This window comes from Trichosurus vulpecula, chromosome 2 (genome assembly GCF_011100635.1).
Source record: "Trichosurus vulpecula isolate mTriVul1 chromosome 2, mTriVul1.pri, whole genome shotgun sequence".
NCBI classification, from domain to species: Eukaryota; Metazoa; Chordata; class Mammalia; order Diprotodontia; family Phalangeridae; genus Trichosurus; species Trichosurus vulpecula.
This window is the reverse complement of record NC_050574.1, coordinates 58,293,361-58,305,236: the sequence shown is the minus strand read 5'-3', so window position 1 is coordinate 58,305,236 and position 11,876 is coordinate 58,293,361. Positions and strand designations below refer to the sequence as shown.

The following is an 11,876-nucleotide window of genomic DNA, read 5'->3' as shown; positions in this document are numbered from 1 at the left end:
AAAGTAGCAACACAGACCAGGTAATTAGTGACCCTGGCATCAGAGAATGACCCAGCAACAAATAATAGCTCAGGAATCCCATTGTGTCCTCCTTTAAGAGCAACAATATTATACTTTGGTTTCGGATGATAGGTGGGGAGCGTGTGTCCTGGTTTGGCTGGGTCTGGCTTCAAATGTCTTTTTCTTGCATGAATGGAATTTCCCCATCTGCCTCCCTGTTCTTCTGTCTGGACAAATGTGAGATGCCAGAAGAGTGGCTTTGGAGGCCAAGACCATCAATATTCCAACCAAAATGTCTTGCCATTGGACATAATTGGGTGGCCCCAGTGCAAGAAGCAAGAAGGTTCTGCTCTCAAGAGTGGGGTAGGAAATAGTCTGAAACCTGGGATGACTGATGTCTCTGGAATCAAAGACTGAGCAGCACCCCAAAGAGGAAAAGGCTCCCCTTGGGAGCTGCAAAGGCTGCTTTTGAAGACTGAGCATCTTCTCTCCCAGGTGAGTGCATTCAAGTAAGTGAGAACACTGAGGCGAAGAAAGAGGTTGTGTTGGGCTTTTTGGGCTACGTTCTGGCTCTGTGAGTCAAATGTAGGCCCATAGGTTCAAGGACAGAGCAATGCTGCGGCCCTAGAGCTCCTTCAGGATAATCTGAATTTTGCCATCAAGTTCTCCCATGTCGAGCAGGAAGGCCACATGGTTACTGTAGTGCTGAATGATGTTGTTGTCCATGTTCACCAAGATCCTGGAAAAGAAGAGATGGAATGACTTCAGTGTCAAGGTTCAAGTACTATAAAGGGATCTAAAGCTGGGAATAACCGAGCTCCATAGGTTCTTAAGTGTGAAAACTCTCCCTTTCCCAATATTTTTCTCCCTCTCTGGGGTCTCATCAGGTGGATGGCTCTCCTGACTACTGAGCACAACTGCCTTAACCTAATAATTGGATAATTGTAGGGCCATAGAGGCATTGAATATAGGAGCTAAGAGGGACCTTAGAACACAAAATGTCAGAATTGGGAGGAACCTAAAAACACAGAATGTCAGAGCTGGAAGGGCCCTTAGAACATAGAATGTCAGAGCTGGGAGGAACCTTAGAATGGAGAATGTTGGAGCTGGGAGGGATCTTAAACCATGGAATATCAGAGCTGGGAGGTTCCTTAGAACATGGAATGTCAGACCTGGGTCTGAAGAACCTTACAATATAGAAAGTTAGAGCTGAGAGGAACCTTAGAACACTGAATATCAGAGCTGGGCAGGGTCTTGGAACATAGCATAACAGAGTGGTAGAGGACCTCAGAACATGGAATTTTGGAGGTGGAAATAATTTTAAAACATGGAATGTTAGAGCTGGAAGGGATCTTAGAAAATAATAACAATCCCAATAGCAAGAATGCTTAATATGCTCATTATGCAGCCCTTTAAGTTTCTCAAATTGCTTTGCTTCTCTCAAGGAGGCAGATCACACATATACTGTCACCTCCATTTTACAGATGAAGAAGTAAGGATCTTGTTCAAGACCATGGAGCTGGTTAGTTGTTGACAAACCAGTGGCTTAAAACCATTTTGATCTGTTATGCGATTAAGTTCTCTTATATGCAGTACAGACCTTTCTTTTCCCTTGGCTCCCACCAGAGCTGCTGCTATACCGAAACACTAGACAACATTGGCCTAAGGTTGGGCAGGATGAATCATACAGTCCTGGTGACCAGTGAGTAGGGAAATTTTTTCTCAACCCCAACCAGTCATTAAGCAAACCGTGGAGCTGTGGGGATGGAGGAGTCCTTCATAGGCTTATCTCTGGCAGCATCCACAGAGCTGTTATTCTCTGGGTTGAAGGTCTCTGGGGTTAGAATGCTCACAGAGCCATGTGCATCCTGGTTGATCACTGCCAGTTAGAGGAGTTTCTTTCCCGGAATCAGACTTAAACTTACTCCTCAGTCAGTTTCACAGAGGACTCTTTGTCTTACTGTTCTTGGGGTAGGGAAAAGCCAGAGGAGAGCCTCTGGGACCTGGTGAAATTCAGAGCCTTTGGCTCCTCTGGCCAAAATGGCCTTCTTTGTCTGCTTGGAGGCAGCAAGAGCACTGACATGAGAGTTATTGAATGAAAGGGTCATAGATCTCAAGCTGGCAGGGACCTCAGAAGCCACCTAGTCCAATCCTGTCAGTTTACAGATGAGAAAGCTCAGGACACAGGGATTATTGTCTGTGATCACCTAGACTAAAAATGGCTGAGCCAGGATTCAAACAGGGTCTCTGATCTAGAACTGCAAGGGACCTCAGAGACCATGTACTCAGTCCAACCTCCTCATTTTACAGATGTGGAAACTGAGGCCAAGACAAGGGAAGTGGCTTGTCCAAGTTCAAAGAGGTACTAGGGAACAGAAGCAGAATTTGAACCTGGGTCCTGTGAGGACCAAACCAACTGATCTTTCCTTTGAACCACATTGCTTCCTTGTGAATTCTAGAGGATCACAGAAGCAGGAGCTTATTCTCTTCTGTCAAGACTTCCTTGTTAAAGGTAAAAACCTTGCCTCTCTAGTCTTCTCCCTCCCCACCCCCAACCTGTCCCTTCTCAGGCAGAGGGGAACCCCAGAAGGAGACAACTGGTTGTAGTTTCAATCTCCCTCCCACCTCGCCTTGTTTAGGCTCTGAAAACAATGTGATTCTGGTCTTTTCAGCTGGGAGATGTGTATGAATACTCCGGCACCTAAAGCAACAGCAAGCATAATGTGTGACCTGACTGTCGTTTTTTGCCCTACTATCTGTCTCACTTCACATTAAAAACCTGGCCAGGGGCCAGCAAAAACAATGTATTAGTTAATCTTCCAAGCACTCAGTGATGCTTGCAAAGCTGATGGTATCTCTCTTTGTCCAGAGGACTTGCTGTGTAGCTTTATGAAAATAAACTTGGCCATTTATTAGAATTTCCTGTTCATCAGATTACAGAGAGAACTGGGCCCAGGGAAGGGTGGGGAGTCAGCCAGGCCTCTTCAGAAAAGCATTTCTGGGGGGATATATTTCCTAATCTGCTCATTTGAAGTAGCCCAATCAGGGCCCTCTCAGAACTAGAGTTAGAAATTCTTACAAGCTGGGAAAGGTGTTCCTGCCTCAGTAGAACCTTCCAAGAGACACACCCTAAATCCACCCTCTCAGATGGTCAAGAACTGTAATTGTCCTCTCCTTAGAGGGAAAGATGGAAGAGGCAGTGTAGTGTGTGTAGTGATGTGAATACTGAATTTAGAGTCAGAAGATGTGGGGGTAAATCGTGATTCTGGCACTTCAATGGCAAATATCTTTTGGCAAGTGCTTTGGACACTTTCCCTAACTGTAAAATGTGGCATTGGACTAGATAAGATCCCAGCTCTAAATGTGTGACCCTAATCCCTATGAAAATACGGGGGATGGACTCAATGACCCCAAAGGTCCCTCCTGCCTCTGACATTCTCTCTTCTAAGCCCGACACTCCATGTTCTGCAATCCTCCCTAACTTAGACACTCTGTGTTCTCTGAACAGCCCTTTCTGGCTCTATCATTCTATGTCCCAAGGTCTCACTCAGCTTTAATTCTATAATCTAAGGCCTCTTTCATCATTCTCTCTTCTATGGGTATTTTGCGCTGACATTTTAGTCTAATTCTGGCATCTGATTTTTCCAAATACCTTTCCAGCTCAGGCATTCTGTGTTCGAAAGGCCCATTCAACTTTAAATCCTATGAATCTGCCAACATTCCAGGTGGTAGACAGGGGAGGGAGGCTCCCAACTGGACTTCCAGGAGCCTCCCAGACTACTAATGCCCTCTCCCTTGAGAACTCTTCAGAATCCACCACATTTTATGCTCCAAACTGCTGTGGAGAGCCAAAGATTCTGCTTACCCTGCCCCCAACAATGAGAGTTTTGGTAGGGAAGTCAGAAGGAAGAAACAAGGGAAAGTCACTCTGGGCTTGTTGGGGCAAGGTAGCATTCAGTGCTGAGCTGGGCTTCTGATTCAGCTCCAGTGAGCACGGGAGCCCCAGTTTAAAACCGAAACTTAACTAAACAAAACACACACACAGAGCCATTCTCAGGGCCCCTGGTGATGAGCTCATTAGAGAATCATACATCTTAGAGCTGGAAGAGATCTCAAGAAATCTTGCCTCCTGCCTGCAGGTACAGCAGTGGTAATTGTTCCTATTTCACAGATGAGACAACTGAGACCTTAAACAGTCGTATGCCTTAAAAGTAATACACCTTAAAAGTAATACACCAATTTAGTGGCATAGCCAGAACCCAGAATTGGATCTGATTTATCTGCTAAATCCTCATCCTTATTCTGCTCTGCTGATTGCCTCCATGAAGCCCCCCTCCCTTATTTAGGACACTTCTTTTCTCCATTTGTGGTCTGTGGTGACAAGGACCGTCATGGTGACGAATGGGGGGAGACAGACGTATTGAGAACTCTTCCGTGAAGAGACAACGCGGCCCAGGGAAGAAACCCCAAACATACCACATGGGTTCGAAGAGACCCAAGTTCAAATCCCAGCTTACAAAATTACCAGCTACATGGCCATGAGTAAGGCCACAGATTCCTCATCTACAAAATAGGGCAACACTGGTATTTGTTGGGAGGCCATTCAATGCCCGTGGAAAGAGTTTTGGCTCTTGAGGCAGAGCAATTATTTTGGAACCCTACCTCTGAAACTGACTACCTGTGTAATTTGTAATTTTTAAAGGTCTCAGTTTCCTCATCTGCAAAATAAGGAATTTGGACTAGCTGGCCTCTGAGTGCCCTCCCAGACCCAGATCTATGCTTCACAGGGTTGTTGTGGGGAAAGCAATTTATAAACTTTGAACACTATACAAACACGAGCCATAATTATTATGAAAAGACCCGGAATTTCCCCATCTCATCCCTTATCAGCCAGGTAACTTTGGTCAGGGCACTTCTGGTTTCAAGTCTCAGCTTCCTCATCTGTAAAATGGGACGTAACCTCACCTGCCCTCTTTCCTCCACTTGCTTTTGTAGGTAGGAAAAAGGCTATTCTATGCCTGAGCTGTTATCAATTTTCTAATGTGTCCTCTCTCTGCACTGGTAAGGTTGGTCAGAAGGAAGAGGCACAGGTGGTTAGGGCCTTTGCCCAGCCCATCCCCTCCACCTTTTGTCAGCCCTCAGACCCAGCCCAGGGAACATTATGGGGAGGGGGCGGTGGTGAGGTAAGGGGGACTCACAAAACCTCTAAAAGGAAAAGGCCCAGACAATGTCTGGAGGCAGAATTCCTGGGCTCCTTCCAGGGGCTATTAATAAGTAAAAGAGTACAATGCTGCTGGGGGTGGGGGGCTGAGGGGGGTGGGGGGCGGGAGCAGAGAATCCTCCAGGAGAGGAATTTAGGGAGATAGATCTCAGTTTCGGGCCATTGTCCAGGCAGAACTGGGGATGGGTGGGGAAGAGTCTTTCAATTAACCACTTGGTATTATTTACTGTTAATCGCTCATAAATAATGATTCCCCAATCAGCAGCCGCCACATAATGACGGCAAATTGGGGCTTAGCAGAAATGACTGCTGCTTCCCAGACACTGGCTGGGCTCCAAGGAGGCCAGACCTGCCCACCCCTGCTGTGGGTGGGGTTGGGGGAGGCCCAGGAGGCGGGAGGGAGACGCCTGGCTCAGTACATGTGAATTTCAACAGAAAAGCAGAGAACATTGACTGAAGCCGTCGGGGAGGCAGAAAGGGAAGGTGGAGGCAGGTAATCATAACACTGACATTTATATGGGAATTTCAGGTTCACAAAGCAATTTGTATTCATTTTCACATTTGATGTCAGCTGATGCCCCAATGTAGTTTTCAATTCAAAAAGCACTCATTAAATACCTACTGTGTACCCTAAGTCCTATTACTCTATAGAATGAAACCTCCCCCTCCTCTCCCCTCTCCCCCCAAAGCCAGACTGGTCTCCTCTCTGTTCCCTAAACAATCTTATAGTCCATATTTACAGTTTATATTTCTATAGTTCTTCAAGGTTTGTATAGTATTTCCTTCATAACAAGCCCACCGAGGTAGGATACACAAACAGTATTGTTCCCATTTTTCAGATAGGGAAACTGAGGCTCAGAGAGGGGAAGTGACTTAGCTAAAGTCATGCAGCCAATTGTGTCCTAGTCACAATACAAACCAAGGACCCCTGACACCAAGTCCCGTGCTCCTGCTCCTGTCCTTCCCTTCTCCGCCCACCTCTCCTCTGCCACTCCAAACTGTACCTGGGTGTACACAAGAAGCCTTGCATAGAATGGAAGATTCTAGTCTGTCTACAAAGGTGTCTCATTTTTTTAAACTCCAATAATTCTGATTGTCTATTGGATTTTCCAGGTAGTGTTATATATGTATCTGTCCCAACTGACATGATCTCACAGGATCCCTGGGAGGAAACCAGCACAGTTGTGGAGTGGGAACTTTGTAAGACTAGCGGTGATGATAATAATAACCAGCACTTATATAACACTTTAAGGTTTGCCAAGCACTTTCCGTATGTTATCTGATTTGATCCTCATCATAACCCTGGGAGGTCAGTGCTATAAAGCTATAATGATCCCCATTTCACAGATGCTAAAACTGAGGCTGATTAGAGGTTAAGTGATTTGCCCGGCTACATGCAGCCAGTAAATATCTGGGGCAAGATTAGCACCGAGGTCTTCCTGATTCAGAGGCCAGTGCCTTGTCCACTTTCAACACCTGCCAATAGTCAAAGGAGCTGGGGTCAAATTTCCCCTGGGTTTCCCATACTGCCCATGTAACTTGAGCCTCAGTTTTCTCTGTAAAAAACGAGGGGGATTGCACTGCATTATCTCCAAGAGCCCCCCAGTCAGCCTTTAGGCTCCCAAATTCTTTCAGCTAGAGTTTGACAGATTGGGCTGAGGCAGGCTCTCCTAACCAGCTTTTATCTCCCTGTACCATTCCTCATTGTCTGTCTGACATTGTCCTGCTCGGGCTCCCATCAGAATGATTTCTAGAGTTGCTGTATCCTACGTAGAATGGGGGGAATGGGCGTGGGGACAAGCTCCTGAAGACTGAAAAAAATCTATTATAGACACACTCTTATTCTAATAAACACTCTGGCCCGGCAGGCTACCATATGCATTCAGCACATGGAGATATTGAGACCAGTCCTTCATACACTCAGACTCAGAACTTTGAAATGTAAGAAAAAAGCTGGAAGAGATCTCAGAGCTGGGAGGAACCTTGGAACATAGGACATCAGAGCTGGGAGGGTCCTTAGAACACAGGATGTCAGAGCTGGGAGGGCTTTAGAACACAGGATGTCAGAGCTGGGAGGGTCCTTAGAACACAGGATGTCAGAGCTGGGAGGGCTTTAGAACACAGGATGTCAGAGCTGGGAGGGCTCGTAGAACATGGAATGACAGCTGGGAGGGCTTTAGAACACAGGATGTCAGAGCTGGGAGGGCTCGTAGAACATGGAATGACAGCTGGGAGGGCTTTAGAACACAGGATGTCAGAGCTGGGAGGGCTCGTAGAACATGGAATGACAGCTGGGAGGGCTTTAGAACACAGGATGTCAGAGCTGGGAGGGCTCGTAGAACATGGAATGACAGCTGGGAGGAATCTCAGTACATAGAATGCTGGCCCTGGAATTTCATCTATTTCAACTAGTGCTTATTAAGCACCTACTCTACAGATGGCCCTAAACTGTAGGCATTTGAAAGACACAAGACCAAATGAAAAATGGTTGAGGACCTGCCCTTAGAACATGAGATATTAGAGCATAGGTGCAAAAGTATGAAAATGTACTGAGTGTGTACATGATAATTTGGGGGCACAAGGGGAGAACACTAATAGCTAAGAGTCCTTTAGGTGACAGTACCTTAAAGAGTCATCTCATTTTACAAATAGGGAAACTGAGACCCAGAGAAACCTTGCCCAGGTCGCATGGGTGGTGACTGGCAGAACTGGGGTGCCTGACTCTATTTCTCTTTCTGCTAGATGATTAGACTGGGTGAGGGTGGAGGATGAGCTTAGCCCATTCTCTTGAGGGTTCTGGGGCTGTTTCCCTACTGCCTTCCCTCCCAGAACCCTTACCTAGGCAGGGCACTCACAAAGACACCAACTCCACATGCTTGGACACAAGGAAGCCCTTTGTGCCTTGGGTCCCACCAGTGGGCTGGACCCACTTCTGATTTACAACCTTATTAAGGCCAAAGACTGTTGACAAGTGAGTGCCAGCATTTCCCCGCATGCACTTACTTACCCTCGCTTGCATTTTTTATAGACTTTGTAAATGCTCTCTTCAGGAAAACCATACTTCTCCGAGATCTGCAAGAGAACAGCCAGGAATTCATTTGCGTGATGCCAAGGCCAGATTTTAACAGTCCAGAGGTAGGGCTTGGGGTGAGGGGGGAGGAAGGCAGGGAGAGTGGGGGAAGTAGACTTTCCCCACCATTTAAAAATAACAATAATGCCTCACATCTGTAAAGTGTGCTAGGCCTTTTAAAAGAGCTTTCACATCCATTATCTTCCTGGAATCTCAGAATAAGCCTGGGAGAAAGGTAGGGCCTGTGGCCCTGGGCAAATCTTCCATAGATGGTCTGTAAGATTCCTTCCAGATAAAATGAAGACTTCCATTTTGCCCATTAGAAAAGTCAGGACTGGAGAGGTAAAATCATAGGATTACAGAACTTTAGAACAGGTTGGATCCCTAGAACACAGGATGTCAGAGCTGGGAGGGCCCTTAGAACACAGGATGTCAGAGCTGGGAGGGGCCTTAGAACATGGAATGTCAGAGCTCAGAGCAACCTTGATCTTTTGCAATTCTGACATTCTTTGCTCCAAAGCCCATTTTAGGTATAACTTTTCATGCTTCTGTAATATTCATATGACACTAGCCCAAGTCAGTAACTGCAGCAAAATGTTTGGGAATGCCTGAGCCCCAGCTGGAAGGGTCTTCTTCAGCCTCACCCATGTATTATGCAAGAACAAGGGAGATGCCAGGTTGTAACCTGAGGACTGATGTTTCTAGAGCAGAAACTTCTTTAGACTTTAGCCTGGGACCTTTTCTTTGTGATGAAGTAGATATGGACAGCTGAGGAACCATATTCCTTCACTTCTGTCACTGCATACTCCAGCTTTCCCTCAGCATCAGGAGAGACAGTGAGAGTATAACTAGATTAAATTCTCCTTGGCTGGCCTCTTCAGAACTTCCCAGGTGCTGCCAAAGGGACCACCATTGTCCTGGTCATTCAAATTTGCAAACTTGCTGTCAACCCATCACCCCACATATCCATCCAATTTCCAAATCTTGTCTTTTCTAACTTGACACTATCTCTTGTACCCTTCTCTCCACTTTAATAGCTACTACCCTAGTTCAGGCCCTCAACATCTCTTACCCAGACTACTGTTATTAACCCTCTAATGAGTTTTTCTGTCTCAAGTCTCTCTCTTCTCCAAACCACCCTTCATTGAGCTGCTAAACTAATTTGCTTAAGTGTAGGTCTCATCACATCATTCCCCCTAATCAATAAAATGCAATGATGTAATATTGGAGGAAGAGGAGGAGGAGGAGAAGAAGGAGGAGGAGGAGGAGGAGGAGGAGGAGGAGGAAGAAGAAGAAGAAGAAGAAGAAGAAGAAGAAGAAGAAGAAGAAGAAGAAGAAGAAGAAGAAGAAAGAGGAGAAGGAGAAGGAGCAGAAGAAGGAAGAAAAGGAGGAGGAGGAAAGGAGAAGGAGAAGGAGGAGAAGGAGGAGGAGGAGAGGAGAAGGAGAGGAAGAAGGATGAGGAGGAGGAGGAGAAGGAGGAGAGGAGGAGGAGCATGTAGCACAGTGCCTAGCACATCTTCTCCTTTCCCTTCAATAAATTGCAAAGGCTCCCTATTACTGCCATGATTGAATAGAAATTGCTTTGCTTGTTATTTAAAGCCCCTTTCCGTTCCTACTTGGCCCCTCCTCCCTTTTCAGACTTGTTACACGTTATCCCCTTCCACATACACTATGGCTCCAGACATACTAACCTACATTACTGTTCCTTGAACACAAAACTCCATCTCCTAGTGCTATGCTTTTACATAGGTTGTTTCCCATACCTAGAATGTTCCCTCCCTTTTAAGAATCTCTAGCTTTTTTCAAGACTCAGCAGAGCTGTTGATTTCTCCAAGAATCCTTTCCTGGCTGGCCCTATCCCTTCTCTCTAACGTTACCTTTCCCTCTAAGGTTACCTTTTATCAGCTCTATGTGTATCTTATATGTACCTATGTATTTCCTGGCTGGCCCTATCCCTTCTCTCTAACGTTACCTTTCCCTCTAAGGTTACCTTTTATCAGCTCTATGTGTATCTTATATGTACCTATGTATTTATAGGTTTTCTCCCTTAATAGAGTGTAAACTGCTTGAGGGCAGGGATTGTTTTTGCCTTTCTTTGCATCTCTAGTCCTTAACACAGTGCCTGACTCAGAGTGACAGACAGGGAAGCCAGCCAGGGACACTCCATGGTCCACAGCTAGTCTCGAAGGGCTCTGAGAAGTCATTAAATTCAATCCCTTGCCTGATGGATGAATGTTCTCCATAGTATGGTCATCTAGACTCAGCTTGAACACCTCCGGGGTCAGGGAACTCACTAGCTCTTGAGGCAGCCCATCCCATGGTTGGAGGGCCCAGTTTGGAAAGTCCTTCCTCATGCTGAGCCCTGTGAATAAGCCCTGTGGATGTCTCCATGTCAGTCTATTCAAGAGCACTTAGTTTCATTTCTGTTAAATCTCACAGAGAAACAGGTTTGTAAGGCTAACAAAGGCACTGGCCCATCATAAAGCAGCCATCAGATTATGGAGAATTTACAGCATGTGCTTTTCCTGAGGAGCCAATGTTATAGCAGCCAGGAAGATAAACATCACAGAAATATGCCTCGTGTGTCCCCCCTGCAACCCAGATCCCCAAATCCCCCTGGAACAGGGAGAGCTGCAGAAAAGCTGGGGCTTCAGGTTTCACCTTAATGGACCCTAGATAGGATCAGAGAGATGTTGGCTTTTTTCATTATAGCCGAAAATATAAAAACATTTTTGGGATTTTAGTGGGTTGCTGGCTCAACCTGAGTCAGTAATGTATGTGACAGACCAAAAGAGGGGAGGAAAAAAAGCAAATGTGGCTTTCAGGATTTACTGATGGAATCAGGGTGTCTGGAAGGAAAGTCTGGACACCACAGCCCTGGTCTGAGCATTGCTGGTGAGGAAGGAGGGCCTCAGGCCTGGGGGCCCAGCTGGAGGGTCCTCTGAGTGCCTCATTTTAGGAAGGAACCTGACAAGGTGGTCTATATCTAGTGAAAGTAATCAGTATGGGTGGGGGGCTTGACAACCATGCCATATCAGTATCGAGCAAAGGAAATGGCCATGTCTAGGGTCTGTGTCTTATAGATCACTTTAGAAATGTGTGTGGAATACAGTTGGTAAATGTTTAGCCTGGAGGAAGGGAGACAACGGAGTGAGCCTGGAAGGTATGGTAACTATTATCAGCATATTCCTTGGCCCCAGAGAGCAGAAGCGGGATTAGGGGATGGAACATATGGAGAGGCCAATTTGGGCTCCACGTATAGGAATAAGTACTTTCTGTCCAGTACAGGGTCCAACAATACAGTACTGTAGCCTTTGGAAGTGGCTAGTTCTCTGTCACTAGAAGTGTTCATAAGAAGATGGAAAAACACGTATCAAGAATGTGGTGAAAATTTTTTTTTAAAAAAATGTGGTGATGGGAGTTCCTGATTGAGATAGACAGTGAACCAGATAGTCTTTAAGGCCCCTCTGAGTCCTGGCATTCTCTGTTCTAAGGCCCTTTCTAGTCCTAACATTCCATGTTCCAAGGCCCCTCCTAGTTCTGACATTCTTCCTAGCCCTAACATTGCATGTTCTAAGGGCTCTC

General features: G+C 46.1%; 1 protein-coding gene across 1 annotated transcript in view; it reads right to left on the bottom strand.

Moving 5' to 3' along the window:
* Nucleotides 1-624: 624 nt before the first annotated feature.
* Nucleotides 625-11,876, bottom strand: part of GRHL3 (grainyhead like transcription factor 3) — a 30,722-nt gene continuing 19,470 nt past the window's right edge. The window contains exons 14-15 of the mRNA XM_036746620.1: nucleotides 8,229-8,293; nucleotides 625-739 (exon numbers count right to left, since the gene is read on the bottom strand). Coding sequence (XP_036602515.1) covers nucleotides 625-739; nucleotides 8,229-8,293 — 180 coding nt within the window. The remainder of the gene's footprint in view (nucleotides 740-8,228; nucleotides 8,294-11,876) is intronic.